A 23,158-nucleotide genomic window follows, 5' to 3' on the forward strand; every position below is an offset into this window, starting at 1 on the left:
AATGTAACTAAATCCCAGCAGTGAGGAGCTGAACTTTACCCTCTGCTATCACTGCAGACTGGCAGGGTCGCCTATAGAGCATTGCTAGTAGCTGTTAATGAAGTGATGCTCTTTTTATTTGAGGGTTGTTCCATTTCGTAGGGAACCACAACCCCTTGTAACTCAGTTCCAAGGGGCAAGGTGACACTTGAAAACAATGGGTAGGGGTGAAATAAGAAATGGACTGGGCCTATCTGTACCTTGGTCAAGTACCTGTGACTATTTCACATTGCATCTCAGAACCATGAAAGTAGGTGGAGTTCTATTTAGCCCGTGGGGTTGCATGATCTCACACGCGTTAACACTAAACACAAATAACAATAGCAACAATGGAGGAGCTTCAAGCACTGAATCACAATTTACTGCATTTGGTTACATGTGAAGAGTCAGAGGTTCTGGACAGCTAATGTTTTTTTAATGTGGTTATAGCATTTGACCAATCAGTGAATAAATGACCCTTAGCCTTATCAGAATAATGGACGTTGTACCTATACTGTACCACACAGCCTAGTGGAATTTCATACACATCTTTGTTCTTTGTTGACAGCAAGCACTTGACATGGTCTTTGGCCATTGTAGTCTTTTTAGAGATGCTCTGGTACATTTTAAGGTAGGTTCGCCTGGTTGCGGTCTTGCCATTCTTCTCTGACCTGAAAGCTTTTGTTGTCCACAGGATTGCTGAACGCTGGTAGCTGCTTTTCTCAACAGTCTCTGTAAACCATAAAAACATTTGTTGATGAAAAGTCCAGGGTGACAGATGTTTGGGAGGTGAGAACGGCACACCTAGCAGCAAGTTAACCCCATTTTACTCATTCCAGCTCCCAGCTGAGCACTATCTGATGGTGGCTGATTTATATCTCAGACAGTCACATGGTGTATGACTTGCACAATGGACCATTTTGGATAGCTAATAAACTGGTAACTCAGTATGCAGCTCTCAATTTAAACTCTAAGTGTGTGGACTGGGCTTTAAGGGCTTTTCATTTATTTATTTACAACTGTATTCTGGACAATTTACAGAAGAAATTTCAAGAATAAATGTGGTCGTCCCTGGACAACGTTTCAAAACCTCACCCAACCAGTTGTACCAAGACGCCACATTTTAGCATAACCTTCAGAACTGAAAGTGATTTTATCAGATCTCTCTCTGCAGTGGTATGAGTGAGAGCTCTGAAATGGCTAGTTCAAATGATCAGAACTCTTTCAACTGTCCAATCTGTCTGGACCTGCTGAAGGACCCAGTGACTATGCCCTGTGGACATATCTGCTGTATGACGTGTATCAAGAACTGTTCGGATCAGACAAGGGGACAAGGTTGCCCACAATGCAGACAGGCCTGCACTCCAAGACCTGCCCTCAACCAGAACACTCTTCTTGCTGAAATGGTGGAGAAAATGAAGACGAAAGCGAACACACCGGCCTCTGGACCTGGAGACGTGGATTGTGATTTCTGCACTGGGAGGAAACAGAAAGCCGTGAAGTCCTGCCTGGTCTGTCTGGCTTCTTACTGTAAGACTCACCTCCATCCTCACTATGAATCTCCTGCCTTTAAGAACCACAGACTGATCCAAGCCAGCAAACGACTCCAAGACCAGGTCTGTTCTCAGCATCAGAAACCTCTGGAGGTTTTCTGTCACTATGACCAGCTCTGCATCTGTGTTTTGTGTACCGTGGATGAACACAGAGGGCATAAGACGGCAACGGCTGAAGCTTACAGAGAGGAAAAACAGGTAATCTTTAATGTGGGTTTGACAGAGCTCAGCTGGGACTGGCGTTTGTACTTTCGGCAGCACAGAGATGGTTCAGCTAGGTTTATGGAGGTGAGGTCAACAGTAGTTTTGGTTTCACTTGTGCCAAGTTCTAAAATAACCTTCAGTCTCACACTGAAGTTGAAATGTAGTGAAACTTTAAGACATTAGGACTTGGCGTAGGTGGTTTAATTTCAGCTTCACAGGGGCACAAGCACAGTGATAGTGCTAGAACATACAAGGCCTACAAGTGCAGTGATGAGGCTAGAACATACAAGGCTTACAAAATGATGCTAGAACATAAAAAAGGCATACACGCAAATTGATAACGTTAGAACATAGAAGGCATACAAGCACAATGATGGCGCTGCAAGCACAAGGCCTTCTAGGCATACGAGGCCTACAAGCACAATGATGGTGCTAGAACATACAAAGCATACAAGCACAATGGTGAGGCTAGAACATGCGAGGCATACAAGCACAAGAATGGTGCTAGAACATATAAGACATACAAAATGAAGCTAGAACATACAAGGCAGACAAAATAATGCTAGTAAATACGAGGCCTAAAAGCACAATGATAATGCTAGAACATAAAAGGCCTACAAGCACAATGATGATGCTAGAACATAAAAGGCCTACAAGCACAATGATGATACTAGAACATACAAGGCCTACAAGCACAATTTTGTGCTAGAACATACACATGATGACGGTTGATCATACAAGGTGTACAAGCAAAATAATGAGACTAGAACATACGAGGCGTAAGAGCACAGTGATGGTGCTAGAACATATGAGGTGTAAAGCACAATGATGCTAGAACATACAAGGCCTACAAGCACAGTGCTGTTGTTGGAACATACAAAGTGTGCGAGCACAATGATGATACTAGAAAATACAAGGCCTACAAGCACAATGATGACGCTAGAACATACAAGGCCTACAAGCACAATGATGACGCTAGAACATACAAGGCCTACAAGCACAATGATGACGCTAGAACATACAAGGCCTACAAGCACAATGATGATACTAGAACATACAAAGCCTACAAGCACAATGATGATGCTAGAACATACAAGGCCTACAAGCACAATGATGATACTAGAACATACAAAGCCTACAAGCACAATGATGATGCTAGAACATACAAGGCCTACAAGCACAATGATGATGCTAGAACATACAAGGCATACAAGCACAATGATGATACTAGAACATACAAGGCCTACAAGCACAATGATGACGCTAGAACATACAAGGCCTACAAGCACAATGATGATGCTAAAACATACAAGGCCTACAAGCACAATGATGACGCTAGAACATACAAGGCCTACAAGCACAATGATGATACTAGAACATACAAGGCCTACAAGCACAATGATGACGCTAGAACATACAAGGCCTACAAGCACAATGATGACGCTAGAACATACACACGTACAAAATGTTGCTAGAACACAAAAGGCATATACACACAATAATGATACTAGAACATAAAGGCATACAAGCACAATGATGATGCTACAACATAAAAGGCCTACAAGCACAATGACGATACTAGAACATAAAAGGCCTACAAGCACAATGATGATATTAGAACATAAAAGGCCTACAAGCACAATGATGATACTAGAACAGCACTTTATCTACTTCATCATATCGAATGCCTTTAAACTGATGCTCAACCAGACACTTTAACACCTGGTAGGAGCTCAAACACACCTGATTACACTCACCTACTAACTGTCAGGTTTAGTGGGTGTGTTTGAGCAGGGGAACAACAAATTTGTGGGGGACACCAGCCCTCCAGGACCATCGTGCTGAAGAAAAGGGACATGAAAGATACTGACTGAGGCTGTGGGAAGGACGTATGATGGAAAATGTTGATTTAAACCAATGATCCTCTCTGTTTAACTCACAGGTGTTTAAAAATGATCACACCACACTGTTAAAGAGCAAAGTCCAGATGTTTTGGGGGTGAATTGTTGAGGGGGGGGGGTTAATTATCTTCTAAACATTAAATAATAGTAATAAAAATAATAATAATAATAATAACAATATGTTTTGTATGCTCAAGATCACTTTACAGAGCATCAACCACATCCCTAAATCTACACCTATGTAAAGACATAAAAATATACATAAATTTATTGTTGTATTCATGCAAAATTCTGTTCATTTCTTCACAGAAGCAGCTGTGGAACACAAAGTCTATATTCTTACAGAGGATCAAGGATAAGGAGACTGACCTCCGAATGCTGAGGAAGGCTGTAGAGTCTCACAAGGTAAGATATAACCGGGCGACTTTGACTTCCTCTGAATAAGCAGAACAAGGACACACCATTCATTTGGGTTCTTTTAAATGATCGCGGTGCTGCTTGTTGAAAATGTTAGCTCAGAAATTGTGTATATGATGTTCTGGCTCTTCTTCCAGTACATTGAATAAGTGCATTAAGAAGCCCAAGAACACCTTAACCTGGATTCCTTAACCAATGAATCCAGCTTGGGAGTCACCCAATGCTCATCAGATTCTGATGGACCCTTCTTACTTACCTCTCTCTTCTAACAGTCCTCGACGCTGGTAGCGATGAAGTACACTGAGACGATCTTCACTGAGCTCACATCCTTCCTTTTGAGAAAACAGTCTGAGACGGTGGAGATGATCAAAGCTCAGGAGAAGGCTGCAGTGAGACAAGCTGAAGTTCTCCAGGAGAAACTGGAGCAAGAGATCGCTGATCTCAAGAGGAGAACTGATGAGATTGAGGAGCTTTTACAAACACATGATCACATTCACTTCCTCCAGGTAACTTCACTGACTCGACTCTGCTAGAAAAACCAGGATAGATGACCACCAGTCATACTAGTGATGTGTTTTGGATGCTGGGATGCTGGTCAACCAGCATGACCACCATGCAGGGTAACCAGCTACACCAGAACAAGACCAGTATAAACCAACATAAACTTGAACTGTTACCATTTATCTAGCAATCTTATCAGTGCCCAGTGTTTTGCTCCATCTCATTTGCCAGTGCATACATTAGTCATGTATTCCTCACCACAAATCATTTTGTGAATAGGGGCCCTGTAAGACACAGAGAACACTGACCTCTATACCTTTCTGGGTGGGGTGTTTTCAGTCCTTCCTGGAAGCTCCCTGAGATCTACAGGCTTTTAAAGTTTTGTGAAACTGCTGTGAAAACTGTTCTTCTGTAATCTGATCTGTTTTACTTCTTGTGATGAACGTGTTGCTCCCTACAGAGCTTCCAGCCTCTCTCTGCCCCTCCCGCTGAATACTCGCCCATCGCCTTCAGTCCACGCAACACCTTTGAGGATGTGGGGAAGACTCTCAATGAGCTAAAAAAGCAACTAGAAGATTTCACTGAGCTGATCGTTGGCAGGGTAGCCGGAGAAGGTGAGGGAGAACATTCTCCGAAGACCCCCTTTTTTATTTATTTCACTTCAGGTCAGTAGAAGTTATTCATTTTTCAGTGTCGGATACAAAAACAAGGAAACAAATTTAACAAAAAATCACACAAAAGCTCCCAACGTTGAGTAATACTGTGGCGTCATGCAGAAGAGTCTATCATTTCTGCTCGACACATTGCTCTTTTATTTAGAACCAGGCAGAAAAGCCTCAATCAACCAGCCTGAACGTGAAAAAGACCACCTATAGCCACGAAACCAGACACAACAAAGCACAAATGACGCATAACACACTTCAAACTGAAGATGAACAATAACTAGAAACGTACATTTAATGAAGGAAACGCGGAATGGTTGCACAACTTAAATGGCTTCCACTTCCCGCTAGGTTGCAAGGTGGTTGCTATGGTCTCCAAAGTGGTTGCTAAGGTGTTGCTAGGTGGTTGCTAGGGTAGCACAGGTGATTGCTATGGGGTTGCTAGGGGTTTGGTATTGTATCCCAGGTGGTTTCTAGGCAGGTACTATGGTGTCCCAGGTGGTTGCTAAGGTTGCTGGTTGCTCCGGTGTCCCAGGTAGATGCTAAGGTGTTAAAAGGCGGTTGCCATGGTATCCAAGGTGATTACTACAATGTTGCTAGGTGGTTGCTATGGTGTCCCAGGTAGATGCTAGGTGACTGCTAGGTGGTAGTTATGGTATTCCAGGCGGTTGCTAAGGTGTTGCTGGGCGGTTGCTATGGTATTCCAGGTAGTTGCATACGGTGTAGCTTTGCATACCACACCTCTAAAGTCCCTTATGCAACATGGAGCAGTGGCAGCCACCACAATATGATGTCTATCAGTATTTTTCTCCACTCTGCTGCCACTTTACCTCCTCCATCCTTCCAATCTGAAAACCAGCCAGTCACAGTCGTGTCCTCCCAACAAAAGCTGCTCCCAAAGGAGTCACTGTCATTATTTCCCCTTCAAACAGAAACTAACAGTCACACAAACAGCTACCCAAACTCCCCTCACACACTTTCTCTCTCATTAGCATGTAAAAGGGCTAAAGGAGATGTTTCTGAGGAGATTAGATATAAAATAATCTACGTGCATAAGGAAGAAGAAAGTCAAAAAGTAGGGAAAAAAGTTTCCAAAATGTCAAAATATCTGAATAAATCCACAGGTGTTTCTGTCCATCCTTCCACTGTGAGAAGACGACTCGACACTATGGCTATAGCAGATAAACGTGGCTCAAATCTGATTTTTTTCTTCATATGTGACAGAGATGTGAACAGATAAACACACAGAATCTGACATTTTCAATTCCGATTTCAGATGCTTTCATATGTGGTAAAAAAATCTGATACGTATCCGATCTGCGACTCAGTTTGAACAGCCAGATCGGAATTCCTGCAGATTTTACCTCAATCCAACTTCACATTCGCCATAATTTTGCGCTGCTGAGACTCATAAACATTTAGGCTGATATTTCTGTACTTAAAAACTATTAGAGACTCAACCAAAACCCTCCGTGTTTGCAGAGATTTCTAAAGAAGTGTCCGAACGTGGCCGCAGGAGAACGAGGCTGCAGCGTCAAAGAACAGTTAAAAGTCTGAAAGCAGAGTTTAAAGAATCCGAGGACGCGAACCAAAGAAGTGACCGCGCCCTTTTTACGGCTCGGACACATTCTGGGTGATGAGCTCAGCTGTCAGTCAGTGAAGCTTCAGGATGGCTCCTGTGATGCTGGTGAAGATGAAGCTGATCCTCCGGGAGCGACTGGCGTTCGTTGGCAGTCGTGATTGTTTACCTCTGGATGAGCCACAGGAAGCACTGCTCTTTTGCGCATGCAGGTCAGTTTAGGAGCCGATCTGTTCAGACTATTGTAGCATACAAGTCGCATTAAAAAAGATAATGTGAACATCTAAACAAACAAATCAGATTTGTTGAGAAATCAGATTTGGGCCTCTTTTACCTGCTGTGAGCCTGGCAGTTATGCTACAACTGAACATCTGAGATGTGGGGTGAGGTTTCTACACATCTAAATTAGTCATTGGGATTACTTGGATAATAAGAAGCAGAAAATTATCAACCAATTTCTAAGACTGAACTTTGGAGAAGTATCTAATCATTTTTTCCTCAATCCTCTAAAATGAGTAACTTGTACTGAATGCCTGTTTTGACTGGGAATTTAATAAAAGAAGGGCGATTTCTTAAGTTTGCACAGTACTGCTCATTTCATAATTACTTAATAATTTGATTGATCACATTCATAACTTAATGCTTTGAAAAGTATTTGATGCCATGGTGTCTTTGTTTGGTGACAAAATGGTCTATTCTGTCTCCAAAGTTAAGGCTGTTGAAATCGTTAAGCAGCCTGAACCCACAACCAGAAAGGAGTTTCTACAGTGTGAGTTCCAGCACTGACACCTATGCATGCACACTCACAGATACACACCTGTACTACAATATGAGACGGCACCAAGGTGCAAAATACCGGTGGTCCTGGGGTGGGGTCGATGACCCCCTAATTAACCTCTTGGACCCTCTGAATGTGTCAAAATCCAAATTCTGGGGGTCCCTGAAAATAAGCTTATTATGACTTCATGTTGTCCATTCAGGAAAAATAGACACTCAAACACAAACTCAGTGAAGCTCTTTGTTTATCTGCTTCACCCACAATCAGCTTCTGTCTTTGGTGTTCTTATCTAACTAGAGCTGCAGCACTGCTCTGCCTCAGGGTGGCGCTGTAGCAGACTGTCTCACCCAGTTGGTTCTAGCCTAGAAACTGTAACTTTGCCCAGATTCCTCTGAAAAACTTTACAATGAGCTGCAGCAGATCTGTAAATCTGAAAACTCGCCCAGTTTCCCAAGAGTTTGGAGTGAAGAGTGACTGTTCCTCATTTCACACACTGAAGACAGAAGAGGAGACGAGGAAGATCTCAGTTACTGTGAGGAAGAGCGCAGAACCGCACTAGAACAGAGACTCTACAGAAGAGGAGACGAGGAAGATCTCAGTTACTGTGAGGAAGAGCGCAGAACCGCACTAGAACAGAGACTCTACAGAAGAGGAGACGAGGAAGATCTCAGTTAATGTGAGGAAGAGCGCAGAACCGCACTAGAACAGAGACTCTACAGAAGAGGAGATGAGGAAGATCTCAGTTACTGTGAGGAAGAGCGCAGAACCGCACTAGAACAGAGACTCTACAGAAGAGGAGACGAGGAAGATCTCAGTTAATGTGAGGAAGAGCGCAGAACCGCACTAGAACAGAGACTCTACAGAAGAGGAGACGAGGAAGATCTCAGTTACTGTGAGGAAGAGCGCAGAACCGCACTAGAACAGAGACTCTACAGAAGAGGAGACGAGGAAGATCTCAGTTAGTCAACGCTGGAGAAGAAAGCAAACATGGGACCCCCCAAATACAAGGGGGTATTTTGCACACTGGATGTCACTAGTATGAAACAGGGCCAGTATCAACAATAAGATAACAATAAGACAAATAATAAGACAAAATTTATAGATCTTGCAATGGATTATAATGTTTTTCAATGAACTTTAACCAAAATGTGTCATATTTGTGAATTGTGATTTGAAGGCATACATCAGCTTTTAAATGTTATTTATTACAGTGCAACTGTAAAAAATTAGTTATGTGAGTAATTCTGGGGTCATTCAGTTCCATTTTCAGATGTGCAAATTCTGCGTAATTTTTTGTACTTTTCATTCATTCAGATCAATGTAAAAGTTTGTGTTTCAGTTTGATAAGTTCAAACTTTTGGCACTATTTTTGGACGGCTACCAAAATCACAAATGTAAAGTGTGCCTGGAAATCTGTACCTGTAAAGCCTCAATTGTAGCTGTATTCCAGTTTGTGCACATGAAAGTAAAAAAAAAGCAGATATGAAATTAACCCACGATTTTTGTGATACAATTATTCAGACTTACATGCAAACTTTTCCCAGTGTTGTTGCACCTCCTTCAGAATCATGTGTGAAGTTTCCACTATGGTCACTTCCAGGTCATGACTCTCGTGAAACTCTTCACAATAAAAGACGCTGTCTTCACTGTTTTCGCGCTAGGAGGGCGAGGCTAGCACAGGCTTTCTCCGAGACCAGTGAAGTGCCACTGCATCTTTTCAAACTGCCGCTCACGCAACGTCATTGGTCAGCCGAACGCGCTCAGAGGAAAGCGCCAACCGCCAGTTCTGTTACATCAGCTAACAGACACCTGCTTGACTAGCATTATGCTGAGTGATGGGGGAGACGGGGGGCCATCCTACTCACCTGGAGACAGCGAGGCCAATTGTGCTCTCTTGGACTCCTGGCCACGGACAGCTGTAGCATCACCAGGGATCGAATTCGTGATCTCCTGATGAGAGGGCCAGATTCAGTGTGAGCTGGTAACCAGATAGAACCTCAGCCAGAAGCCCAGCTACCTCTTATTGCTCCTATTAAATTACAAAATTGCTAAAATAGGGCACCCAAACGAGTCCTTATTGAAAGGAGGTGAATGGGGCAAAAAGACTTGAAATGATAATCATTTACAAATTACAGTTCATTTCCCATTTATTTTGGACTCACTCGGAAGCACTCTCTAGCATCGGACCAACCCAGAAGGCATGTTCAAGGGGCAGTTCTATGCATTCAGTTCAATACATTCTTTGATGGAACAAGGACAAGTCTTTTATTGTGAAGACTGTCAAGCAATCATGGCCCAGAAGTGACCAAAATTTCCATAGACATATATCCATAGACACCACATTGGCTGCTTCAGCCTGTTGCTGTGATGTGGCCGCCATATTGGTTTGGACAAGGTTGGCCTTTAAACAAATACAAGTAAACAGAGGAGCTGAGTTTTTTTCTGGATAAAAAGCACCATATCATTCACGTTTTTCAAATGATTTCAACAAGTTGTTTTTATATTCAGAGCACAAAAAAAGTTTTGCCTGCAGTTATTTTGAGTCTTATTCTAATCGCTGCCAGACGCTGAAGAGAGGAGTGTGTATCAGCGTTAGGCTCTCATGAAATGAATTAGTTAAATGGTGGAAATGAATTCATTGTCATAATGATTTGAAAAACTCATTGTTCAAGAATGGATTTGGCTTACTTTTTTTGGCTAATACTTGTAGAATGATACTAAAGTTGGTTTCTTATTTTTGGTTTCATCTTAAATTAAGCAAATTATTTCATATGGAATGGAAAATTTGCATAAGAACCTGGCAGACATGAAGCTTCATTTTTCTTTTTTACATCCCCATCATTTTAGCTTTTCTTGTTCTCCCAGTTAGAACACAATTATTTCACTATGAAATACTAAATAAAAACCAAAAACTCCATTTGCAAAAAAAGTTGAGATGCTGTGCAAAATGTAAATAAAAACAAAATTCAATGATGTGTAAATCATTTAATTGAAAATAAGACAACATATCAAATGTTGAAACTGAGAAATTTTATGGTTTATTGAAAAACGTGCCCATTTGAATTTGATGCCAACAACACATTCCAAAAAAGTTGGGACGGAGGCAACAAAGGGCTGGTAAAGTTGTGTAATGTTAAAAGAAACACCTGGTGGTTGGTTGTCAACAGGTCAGTAACATGACTGGGTATAAAAAGATCATCCCAGAGAGGCGGAGTCTTTCAGAAGTAAAGATTAGGAGGCGTTCACTACTGTCTGTGAAAGACTGCACGATCAAATAGTGCAACAATTCAAAAATAACATTTTTCAGTGTAAAATAGCAAAGAACTTTTGCTTTTCATCATCTACGGTACAGAATATCATTAAAAGATTCAGAGAATCTGGAGAAATCTCTGTATGTAAGGGACAAGGCCAAAAACCAGTATTTGCTGGCCGTGATCTTTGGGCCCTCAGACAGCACTGCATTAAAAACAGACATGATTCTGTAGTGGAAATCACTGCATGGGCACAGAAACACTTCTGAAAACCACTGTCTGTGAAAACAGTTTATCACTGCATCCACAAATCCAAGTTAAAACTCTAAAATGCAAAGAAGAAACCATATTATAAACATCATTGAGAAATGCTGCCACTCTCTCTGGGCCCGAGCTCATTTAAAATGAACTGAGGGGTGACGGTTTGTACAACGCTGAGCTGCACGTAACTCAGACATCTTGTTTTCAGTACAGTGTTCTTAGAGTTTTGACAAGTTGCCCAGACCAATATGGTGGTGATATTGATGCCTGATCTAGCGGTCAGTGCAACGTTTTCATGTGCATGTCTATGGGTGAAACAACACTATGAAAACTTTGCATGTAAGGAAATAAGATGCAAACATGCCCAAGTTAATCTAAATGAACATAACACAAAGATTGTGGGTAAAGTTCAGATCTTCCTTTTTACTTTCATGTTCTCAAACTGTACTACAATTCAGACATAAAGTAAGGTACAGGGGCCAAAGGTTTGCTCGTGGCAAACTGAATCACAGACTTGTACAAGTGGATATGAATGAATGAAAAGTACAAATTGTAGGCAAAATGCAAGTTTGCACATCTGAAAATGGAACTGAATGATCTAAGACCCCAAAATGACTCACGCAACTAATTTTTTTCAGTTGCACTTTGATAAATCTGTATTGAAAACCTTCAAATCACAATTAACAAATATGGTACTGTTTGGCTTAAATCTAACTCCATATCTTCCCTTCATTATCAGATTCCTGCCTGCTCACCCTGGACACCAACACAACAAACCGGCTACTGTGGCTCTCTAAAGAGAACAGAAGGGTGACCTGCAATAAAGAAGGCACTTCGTACCCTAGTCATCCAGAGAGATTTGTCGAGCATGAGCAGGTTCTGTGCAGAGAGGGTCTGGCAGGACGTTGTTACTGGGAGGTGGAGTGGAGTGGGAAGCTTGGGGTCTCTATAGCAGTGGCATATAAAGAGATGAACAGGGCTGGTTCAGACAGTCTGTTTGGTCGTGATAATCAGTCGTGGAGATTAAGATTCACTGAAAAAAACTGGCACTTCTGGCACAACGATAATAAGTCTGAAGTCCCCAAAGTGCCTAATTGCTCTAGAATAGGAGTATATTTGGATCACGAGGCAGGAACTCTGTCCTTCTACAGCGTTTCTGATACAATGACCCTCCTACACAAAGTCCAGACCAAGTTCAATAGACCTCTCTACGCCGGGTTTAAGATCAACTGTGATTCAACCTTAAGAATTTGTGACTTATGAATGATTGTGAGTTCACCAATGAAGTAGAACCAATGAAAATGTAGACGTCCTGTTTGTTGTCAAATTATTGGACATTGTGGATGAGGCTGGAAAAAGAAACTATTTTACAAAATTACAAAACATTTGGCTGCTTCAAACTCTGACAAATAATTTCTTAAACTGCGTTATTTGTGCTAAAACATTTGTAGAAGGACACAAAAACATTAAAACATTACCAAATTTCAACCAAAAGAGACTTACACCATCTAACTATTCTTATTGCTGTTATTTCTTTACTGATTGTAATAAAAATAATTCTGTATTGTGTAAAGACACATCTGACTGATCAAATTTTGAAAAATGAAAATTCATCAAACTCAGTCTGCTAAAACTTTTGTAATGTTCTGGAATGTAATTTGATATTTTAAGGGATTTTTGAAACATTGAAAAATTCTTGAAAATGCAAACACTGCCCTTTAAAAAGCTAATTTAAATAACTTAAATGCATTTAAATGTTATCATGTTTTCTTTACCATGTCAATAGTTTACTAACTACAACATTTTTGACATTAAAGCTCTTTAGCTCAATTATTGAGAGCAGTTATGTAAAAAATGACAAAAATATGCACTGTGATGATGATGACAGTGTGGTCAGGTAATGATAAACTGATTTGTAAACATTTACAATTATTCTTCATCTTAATTTTAAATATTTGAATGAATAAATAAAATTATATCTTGAAAGACATTTTTAAACACTTTCCTCTTACTCAAAAACAAATTACCCATTAAATAGTAAACTACTACCACAATTTTAAGCATCTAGGACAGCCTTCTACAAATTCAGAAAGCATTTTCAAGTTTCAAATGGGCCTCGGGGAGATTCCAGTTTGTTTTTTCTATGTTGAGATACTGCAAATATTTGACAGGGTCTTCTTTGATTTTGTCTCTGTCAGTTTATGGCCATTGTGTTGATGATGTTGGGGCCATTTTGATATGAAAAAGTTGGCTATGTTTTTGACCTGCAAACCCAAACAGACAGCTAACATGCAATAAATACAGGCACATAAACTGAAAGTGACACAGGACAGAGTGGTGCTTTGTCCTCACCTCCCTCAAATACTTTGTATTTTAGACAGTTTGCCCACTGCCTCTGTTTTAACCAGTAGCCATATATCTACAATTACAAGAGGGACTTGACAAGGATGCCCATTCTCCCCGGTACTGTTCGCCTTTTCATCGAAAAGGCCCCTGGCCTCTTCCGTTACACAGTGCTATGAAGTCTCATGTATACAGTCATAATAATACCACCATAAAGTGTATTTTTGTGCTGATGACATCTTACTATACATCACCAATCCTTTATTGTCCCTCCCGTTAGTCTACAATTTGATCACTAACTATAGAAATGTCTCTGGCTCCTCCATCAAAGCACAAGGTAGGTAAGTAGCCAGTGAGTGGAATAACTTTAGACCCCTCTCAAAACTGTCATGCTTAGCTAAACGTTTAGAATCCATAGTGAATGATATACTTTACACATTTCTTTATGAAAATGTAGCTTTGTTTGTTTACCAATCTGATTGTAGAGAAAAGCATAGCACAGTCTCTGCTTCTACACTTATCTTAAATGATCTTTTCACTTCCACTGATAGGAATAAGCACTGTGCAGTCATTTTCATTAATCTCTCTAAAGCCTCTGAAACAGTTGATCATTCTGTACTTAAAAAAACCCTACAAAATATTGGTTTTGACCACAGAGCTACCAACTAGGATTACAAATGATCTCTCTGATAGACAGCAATGTGTGCTCCTGGAATAAAGTAAATCAGAGCTACTGATGGTAACTAAGGGGATCCCTCAAGGTTCCACATGTGGACCAGTATTATTCAAAATTCAAGTTAATGGCATTGCCACCTCCATTGTTGATTGCAAACTACATTAATATGCTGATGTCTCCATTCTGTACTGCTTAGCTGACTATACTGTGTTACAATGTTATTTTAATGCCTTACAATCCGACTTTTATGGTCATAAACTAGTCTTAGATGTTGAGATAACTAAATTTGCGCTGTTTTCCAGAAACTTGGACATTTTAACACGTTTAAAATCACAAGTTTGAAGGGATCTGACATGTGTATATATTAGGTATATATACATAAATATAATATAAATAAGCTGACCTATAAACAAAATATGTTTTCCAATGCATACAATGAAAAAGATTGTTGAAGCAATGCTATTCTCTATTATGGTGATGTGATATACAGATATGCATCTGCAACTACTTCTAAAAGAGCTGGAATTTATTAAAGGAATCTCTTAAAGCTTTGCTCACTGGTGTCACATGAACATTTTAAGCTTTCAGTCTCTAACCACCTCCATGCCAGTTGCTGCTAGTTTTTGTTTTACAATCTTTTTATTTATTTTATTATCAACTTTCACTTTCTAGTTACTGCTCAGTTTCTTCTTAAATGTGTTTTTGAGAAAGGTTCTAAGAATAAGTCTAAGTGGGTTTTAAGACGAAACTTCTTCAACAGTCGGTGAATGAGGTCCATTCTCAGTAAACCATAAAAAAAATAGTTGTTCATGAAGTCCAGGATGACAGATGTTTCTGCTAACTCATTTTACTCCAAGGTGGAGTAAACAATCTGCTAGTAGCTGATTCATATCTCAGACAGTCACATGGTGTATAACGTGCACGATGCCCACTACCCACTTGTGAGAGAGTGAGTACATAATGAACTGGTAACTCTCTTATGTAAAATTCTAATTAAGCAAAATAGAAAATAAATGCTTTTCTTCTGTCCAGTTATTGCAGCTTTTTTCCAGTCATTGTTGTATTCTAAAAGAAGTGCATTAGAAGGAAATGTGTTATTGTCCTTGGACAACATAGCAAAACCTCACCCAACCGGTTGGACCAAGAAGCCACATCCTTGCATGAATTTCCCAAAACAAATATGATTTTGTCAGATCTCCCTCTGCAGTGGTATGAGTGGAAGCTCGGAAATGGCAGAGGCTAGTTCAAATGATCAGAACTCTTTCAACTGTCCAATTTGTCTGGACCTGCTGAAGGAGCCAGTGACTATTCCCTGTGGACACAGCTACTGTATGATGTGCATCAAGAACTACTGGGATCATGTTCAGAGAGGGGGATACAGCTGCCCACAATGCAGACAGACCTTCACTCCAAGACCTGCTCTCAACAAGAACACACTTATTGCTGAAATGGTGGAGAAAATAAAGACGATGTTGAACGCACCGGCCTCTGGACCTGGAGACGTAGAGTGTGATTTCTGCACTGGGAGGAAACAGAAAGCCGTGAAGTCCTGCCTGGTCTGTCTGGCTTCTTACTGTGAGACTCACCTCCGACCTCACCACGAATCTCCTGCCTTTAAGAACCATAGCTTGGTCCAAGCCACCAAACAACTCCAGGAGAGGGTCTGCTCTCTACATCAGAAACCTCTGGAGGTTTTCTGTCATACTGACCAGCTCTGCATTTGCGTTGTTTGTGCAATAGACAAACATAAAAGGCATAAGGTGGCAACTGCTGCAGCTTACAGAGAGGAAAAACAGGTATCCCATGTATTTGATTTGAAGCAAGCCTGTGTAATATGTTGCTTTTAACCTTTAATGTGCTTTTCACCACATACAGCAACACATACAATGTTAAATTATAAACTGTCTTTTGTACTTTCGGCAGCACAATGTCTGAGCCACCCACCAAGATTATGTTCTTTATAAAAATACAGTTTTGGTTTCACTTGTCAGATATCCTCAAATATCCTTCAGTCTTACACTAACGTTTATATGTAGTGAAACTGAGCATATAAAGACATAAAAAACTAATATTCATGCATTGTCATGTTGTTATTCTATAGAAGCAGCTCTGGAATATTAAGTCTGAGTTCCTACAGAGGATCATGGATAAGGAAACTGACCTTCGAATGTTGAAGAGGGCTGTAGAATCTCACAAGGTAATCTTTACCAGGTGACTTTGATTCCCTCTCAATAAGCAGTACACCGAAGTACTATAAAATTAGTTTCCCTGATCAAAAATAGCTGTTTCTCATTTTAGTGAGGCCCATTTGGAGAAAAGTGACCCACATCTCACAGTGAATAAACCAACAGCTAAATATATTGTGGCGGCTGCCACTTGTAGGAGATGTGTATATGTTGCTGGTGTTTACTGTGTCAGGGTGTGGTTTAGTTAGTGTGGGTCTGGACTGGTGGCTGCAGAGTTTGTGCCTAAAGACTGGCGGCACAGTGTCTGTTCAAAGTGTGTATGCACAGAAACTAAGAAATGGTGTTTTAGTACTAAATAATACTTCTTTCAAGATATAATGACCTTAAAAGAGCAGTTATCTAATTCTAAATTGGGTCTTTCTTCTCTTTCTTCTTACAGTCCTCGGCACAGGTGGCCATAGAGTGTACTGAAAAGATCTTCAGTGAGCATTTATCCTTCCTTTTGAGAAAACAGTCTGAAGTGGTGGAGATGATCAAAGCTCAGGAGAGGGCTTCAGTGAGGCAAGCTGAAATTCTCCTGGAGGAACTGGAGCAGGAGATTGCTGATCTCAAGAGGAGAACCGATGAGATTGAGGAGCTTTTACAAACACATGATCACATTCACTTCCTCCAGGTAACATCACATACTATCTGCTCCCCTACAGCAGTGGTTCAACTTTGCCATTAACACCTCCTCTTACTCTTATTATTTGAGGGGCATCATAGCAGGATTAACAACTACACAAACTTTCTTCCTAAAGACCCTTTAGACCTGACTAGCTAGATTGCTAACAAGTTTTCTCGACTTAAGTCACAAAAAGAAGTAGGCATGGAAATTTCTTATAATTGTGGTGAATAAAAATAAAAATCTGTTAGGAGTTATTCACAAAAAGGACATACGTGGTGTTACGCATTCCTCCGGCTCCAACTTACACATGGACTCCATGGGAGATCATGTATCTGCTGAACTGCCTAATTTCTCCTTCCTCCAATCACCATTTGCATCACCAGAAGACTTATATGTTGCACCTGTTTCAAGTGTCATATGAATAATTTAGTGTGTAAGCTCGGGCTTTAGACGAGACGAGTTGTGAGGTATTGTTCCTTTTTGTAGAACTACTACGTGTTTCCTGTGTTTGCCGTCATGTATTTGGCCTTGTTGCTGGATTTTCTGACTTTGCCTTTTTGTCTTTGCCCTTTTGGATCTGGTTGCCTTTGTTATGTTTGTCCTTTTTTGTCTTTTGCCTTTTTTGATCTGACCCACGCCTGTTCACTGATTACAAGTCCTGTACAAGGAAAGCCTCATTTCTTATTTTTACCGTGAGCGTCTGGCTGGTTCTGGCCTGTTACACGTAGATATGATTTAAAATAGGACAAGATAAAAAGGGTATACATTTGCCTGACATGAGTAATTTCCAACAGAGTTTGATGACAGATTCTCAAACTCTGGTTGTTTGATTGTCCCTTGTCCCTTAGATTCTCAAGTGGGTTAGGACTTGAGTTAGTTGTAAAACTGCTACAGTATTAACTGTACTTCTGTAATGTGACGTGTGTCCGTTTCCATGATGAGTTTGCCTTTCTCTGCAGAGTTTCCAGTCTCTGTCTGCCCCTATCGAGGCTAAAGACTTGCCCACCCTCAGTGATAACAGCACCTTTGCAGATGTAGAGAAATCTCTCAGTGAGCTTAAAGACCAACTAGAAGATTTCAGCACAGTGACCATTGGCAGGATAGACAAAGAAGGTAAGAACATCCCATCAATGTCAATCAGTAAAAAAGTACATATGATCATTAATTGAAGATGAATAAATTAAAACGTGTTTAATTGAGATAGCACCCGTCTCAAGCATCTCAAAGACAATGTACAAGTCCAATATATAACGCAGTGGGTGGTTTGAAGAATATATAACGTCATGTTGTCTGTATTTGGTAACTTTGTGTGTGTTTACTCTTGTCTTCAAAGTTAAGGCTGTTGAAATACTTAAGAAGCCTGAACCCAGAACCAGAGAGGAGTTTCTCCAACGTGAGTTCCAGCACTGACACCAGTGATATCAGCAAGTGCACACACACAAACACATGTATTCATATTACTACTTCTAACTATTTGGGTTTGTTAATTGAAACGTCTAGTAAAGCGGCACTCAAAATGGGTTAATTTCTAAATCTTGCAGTGAAGGAAAACCAACAATTATGGCAATAATAATTTACGATATTTTTCTCTCATTTTCAGATTCCTGCCAGCTCACCCTGGACACCAACACAACAAACCGGCTACTGTGGCTCTCTGAAGGGAACAAAAAGGTGACCTGCAGTAAGGAAGGCACTTTGCACCCTAGTCATCCAGAGAGATTTGTTGAATATGAGCAGGTTCTGTGCAGAGAGGGTCTGGCAGGATGCTGTTACTGGGAGTTGGAGTGGAGTGGGAAGCTTGGGGTCTCTATAGCAATGGCTTATAAAGGGCTACAGAGGGCTGGTTTGGACAGTCTGTTTGGCCGTAATCATCAATCATGGAGATTAAGATTCACTGAAAAAAACTGGCACTTCTGGCACAACGATAATAAGTCTGAAGTCCCCAAAGTGCCCAATTGCTCTAGAATAGGAGTATATTTGGATCACGAGGCAGGAACTCTGTCCTTCTACAGCGTTTCTGACACAATGACCCTCCTACACAAAGTCAAGACCAAGTTCAATAGACCTCTCTACGCCGGGTTTAAGATCAACTGTGATTCAACCTTAAGAATTTGTGACTTATGAGTGCTGGTGAGTTCACCAATGAAGTAGAACCAATGAAAATGTAGACTTCCTGTTTGTTGTCGAATTATTATCTAATGTAGTGTAAAGATGCACCTAAACAACATAAGGAAACAAATGTGTTTTTACTGAGAAATCATATTAAAATTAGTGCAAAACTTTTAGTCACCATCATCTTTCAAACAAGTGATTTACATTCTTTACATATTTGTAGAGGAGGCTGATAAAAGTTTACGAATTAGCAAAATACAAAAGTACAAAAGCTAGAAGTTCCCTAATTTTTAAAAAATCTTTTTTTTTCTATTTTTCCAAACAACCAAATTTTCCAAGAAGTTGGGATGCTGTGCAAAATGTAAATAAAAATACAATGCAATGATGCAAATCATTTAAAACCAAAAATGTTTAATTGAAAATAGTACAAAAATTAAATATCAAATACTGAAATTGAGAAATTCTTTTTTGGGACAAGGGTAACAAGAGACTGCTAAAGTTGTGCAATTCTAAAAATAATATATACATGACTAAGTATAAAAATAACATCTCAGAAAGGCTGAGTCTTTCAGAAGATGGGGAGGACTTCACCACTCTGTGAAAGACTGTGCAGCCAAATAGTGCAACAACTCAAGAAGTCAAGTCAAAGTTTATTTATATAGCGCTTTGTACAACGGGTGTTGTCACAAAGAAGCTTTACAGGAAAAACCGGATCTAAGTCCCCATAAGTGTCGCCAATGGCGACAGTGGCAAGGAAAATCTCCCTAAAGCAAGAGGAGGAAACCTTGAGATGAACTACTCCTCAGACGGGGAACTCATCCTCCTCTGGCAAACAATAACATAAGAGCGAAATGAGCAGAGAAGAAGGTTTAAACATTAGTATAAAATATTAAATACAGAAAAGGGGAACAGAAGGTGAAGCAATGGCTCTGGCTAAATTCGGGTATGTGCAGCAGCAGTATTATCAGGAGGGTTAGTTCATGCAGGTGAGGTTTGCACAGCATTGTACAGCAGGAGGCTCAATGATGGTCAAACTGGTCTAGAAGGTGATCAAGCAGTGGACACCCGGTTGACATTTTTAATTTTTTTTTCTTTTGGTACTTTTTCATATCAATTAAAATGCATTACTTTTCTCACTGTATTGATTGTCCACATATTTTGCATAATAGACAACAAACGTATAACTCCAAAATAGCATTCTTTTCAAACTTTATAGCTGTGATTTTGAAGAATAGGCCAGTGACCGCTGTTTTCAAGCACCCCTCAGTGCAACCCCAAGCATTTACAATTAGGCTCCACAATATTTTGGCAAGTCTGTTTCTTGGATTCCTAGCTTATAACAGTGGGGCTGCAATAAAAACAACAGAATTAAAATAAAAATATTTAACATATGACTACCATTAGTAATCCTCTATTGTGAGCCATCTGTGATGTACATCATTAGCATTAAAAGTAAAAGTAAAATCATTGTGGGCTCTGGCTTAGGCTGGATGAGGTTCATTTCAGGCTTAGAGTCTACAGTCTCCTGGGGCACTGGGTGACTGCAGTTGAGACTGTTGAGCCTGGGACAGGGGTTCAGGTTGCTGTCCTGGCTGCTGCAGCTCAGGTTGAGGCAATTCTGGTTGTGGTGGATGCAGTAGTAGCGGTTTTTTTTAAAGTGGTTGTTGAATCATTGTCCAGCCACCAACGCACTCTGTCTCCTTCCTTATCTTTGTCATTATCCTGTTTCCTTTCTCTTTCTCTCTCATTCTCTCTTGTGCTCACAATTCCTGTCTCTTCCATAATCTCGTTCCAAGAATAACATTTCTCAATGTAAAATATCAACGAATTTGGGCATTTCATCATCCATGGTACACATTAGGGGTGCGGGAAAAACTCAATTCTTAGATGCATCGCGATGCGGACGTGAACGATTCTGAATCGATTCATTCAACGTCAAAAATCGATTTTCTAAATATTTAATTTATAACGTAATGTTAACGGAACGCAAAAGGCTGAACTGGAAGTGGGTCAGTGCAGCGCCCGGACAGTCTGTGGCGGCACATAACAAAAACACTACTCGGTGAGTGAGAAATCCGACCGGCTCCCTCTGCGTTAAAGCCAGGTTAGGTCAGGAGTCACAACCCAAATGATAAGAAGAGCCATTTTGTCCTTTCAACGAAGTCAGACCACCTTGGGAGCCACGACATTTAATGTCCAGTATGTCTCAGTGTGTGTTAATGTCCTAGTATGGGCTAAAAATGTAAACGAGAGCGCAGATTTACTCCGCTCTGCTTTAAGTTTTAGCTTTAGCCGCTTTCCTCCCATCTCCGCCAGAAAACTTTTCTTCATAACAAGAAGAGTTTCTTGTAAAATGTCTCAGTGTCCGGCTGTTTTACGAGGCTGAAGTCGCTTCTCATTCGCCAGTTTCTCGTTCTGATTTTCCCGTTCCACCTTAAATTCTGCCTTAGGCGCCGAATGTAACTGCTGCACCATTTAAGGTGGAACGGGAAAATACGAAAGAGAAGCGAGTTCATTTTCGCAACTTTTTAGAGAAAGACAGTCTCTCAGCAGATTTAACCAACCGCGCTGCTTATAAATGCGAATAAGTCTCCAAATGTTCATCTTAATCTGTTTTTTCGTTCGCTACTGGCGAGGCCAGACCTCGGGGCTGTGTGACCTGCTGTCTGCTGTCTGTTCTCAGTCGTTGAGAACCAGGGCTTTCGCGCTATGCTGCACACTTTGGAGCCGAGATTCAGCGTCCAGTCTCGAAAATACCCTCTCTACAACGAGACCAAAAGGGTGGCTGTAATGTACTACGTGGACACCCATCACCACTGGATCTTATTTCAGGGTAACAGCGCATTTTATCGCACATGAGTGGCAGCAGCATCTCTGAATGAGAGCCTTCTAGTTCACTTGTCACATCACTTCCATTTGATTTATTAATAAAAGATATCTTAGATAATTAAAGCAAAGTATTTGTAACGATCCGTAATGCATTTACATTATGGATCATTACAAATACTCTGCTTTAAAACTACGAAGTCCTCAGACAGTAGGAAGATAGAAATCCTGTATAGAGAAAAAATATGCATCGAGATGCATCGATAATCGTTTTATAATCGCATCGCAGCCTCTGAATCGTAATCGAATCGAATCGTGAGGTGCCTAAAGATTTCCACCCCTAGTACACATTATCACTAAAACATTCAATCAGTGAATCCAGAGTAATCTCTGTATACGAGGGACAAGGCTGAAAACCAGTATTGGCTGGCCGTGATCTTTGGGCTCATTTCTTGTTTTTCATTGTGAGCGTCTGGCTGCTTCTGTCACATTACATTTGTAGTGGAAATCACTGCGTGGGCTTAGGAACACTTCCAAAAATCACCATCTGTGAACACAGTTTGAGTGTTTGAGAGTTTAAGTTAAAACTCTACCATGCAAAGAAGAAACTATATATAAAACAGGATCCAGAAACACTGCCACCTACTCTGGGCCCAGGCTCATTTAAGATGGATTGAGGTGAAGTGTAAAAGTGTCCTAAGGTCCGACGAATAAACATTTGAAATTCTTTTTGGAAATCATGGATGCCACATCCTCTCAAAAGCCAAAAAACATTTCACTTTCAAAACTACAACAGCTTACAGAGTGTTGTTAAAAGAAGAGGTGATGAAACACAGTGGTAAACATGCCTCCATCCCAACTTTTTTGTATCGTGTTATTGGCCTTAAATTTAAAATGGGCATATATTTTTCAAAAAACAATAAAGTTTCAGTTTCAACATTTGATACTTTGATACAACATTTGACGCTTGATGTTAGCTTTGTAGTATTTTCAATGAAATAAGGTTTATATGATTTGCACATCATTGAATTCTGTTTTTATTTACATTTTGCCCAGCCTTCAAACTTTTTTAGAAATGGGGATGACATAGAATTCAACAAATGATTGTACATATATAAATTACGTACATTCATTAAAATGCCGTGTCTGTTTAATTAGGGGCATATTTTACTTCAAGGTTTTAAAAATAATTTCTCCAAACTTTTATTAATCTTGAAAATTGT

The 23,158-nt window shown here is 40.3% G+C and overlaps 2 protein-coding genes across 2 annotated transcripts; both read left to right on the forward strand.

Annotated features, from left to right (window-relative positions):
- The first annotated feature begins 1,214 nt into the window (after nt 1–1,214).
- On the forward strand, nt 1,215–12,388 carry LOC118817141 (tripartite motif-containing protein 16-like). The gene is made up of 5 exons (XM_036583855.1): nt 1,215–1,769; nt 3,986–4,081; nt 4,366–4,599; nt 5,055–5,208; nt 11,865–12,388. The coding sequence occupies exons 1-5, from the start codon at nt 1,215–1,217 to the stop codon at nt 12,386–12,388; spliced, it is 1,563 nt and encodes a 520-aa protein (XP_036439748.1).
- A 2,985-nt stretch (nt 12,389–15,373) lies between these two features.
- Nucleotides 15,374–19,121, forward strand: LOC118817142 (tripartite motif-containing protein 16-like). Its single transcript, XM_036583856.1, has 6 exons — nt 15,374–15,940; nt 16,246–16,341; nt 16,770–17,003; nt 17,957–18,110; nt 18,331–18,390; nt 18,598–19,121. The coding sequence occupies exons 1-6, from the start codon at nt 15,374–15,376 to the stop codon at nt 19,119–19,121; spliced, it is 1,635 nt and encodes a 544-aa protein (XP_036439749.1).
- Nucleotides 19,122–23,158: the final 4,037 nt, after the last annotated feature.

This window comes from Colossoma macropomum, unplaced genomic scaffold, assembly GCF_904425465.1.
Source record: "Colossoma macropomum unplaced genomic scaffold, Colossoma_macropomum, whole genome shotgun sequence".
Lineage (NCBI taxonomy): Eukaryota > Metazoa > Chordata > Actinopteri > Characiformes > Serrasalmidae > Colossoma > Colossoma macropomum.

What these genes read in the sequence shown, in the direction of transcription:
- LOC118817142 (XM_036583856.1), top strand. Translation starts at nt 15,374, where the DNA reads ATGGCAGAGGCTAGTTCAAATGATCAGAACTCTTTCAACTGTCCAATT. An exon ending in CTTACAGAGAGGAAAAACAG is followed by an intron (nt 15,941 to 16,245) that starts GTATCCCATGTA and finishes GTTATTCTATAG; the next exon opens with AAGCAGCTCTGGAATATTAA. An exon ending in TGGCAGGATAGACAAAGAAG is followed by an intron (nt 18,111 to 18,330) that starts GTAAGAACATCC and finishes TTGTCTTCAAAG; the next exon opens with TTAAGGCTGTTGAAATACTT.
- LOC118817141 (XM_036583855.1), top strand. Translation starts at nt 1,215, where the DNA reads ATGGCTAGTTCAAATGATCAGAACTCTTTCAACTGTCCAATCTGTCTG. An exon ending in CTTACAGAGAGGAAAAACAG is followed by an intron (nt 1,770 to 3,985) that starts GTAATCTTTAAT and finishes ATTTCTTCACAG; the next exon opens with AAGCAGCTGTGGAACACAAA. An exon ending in AGGCTGTAGAGTCTCACAAG is followed by an intron (nt 4,082 to 4,365) that starts GTAAGATATAAC and finishes CTCTTCTAACAG; the next exon opens with TCCTCGACGCTGGTAGCGAT.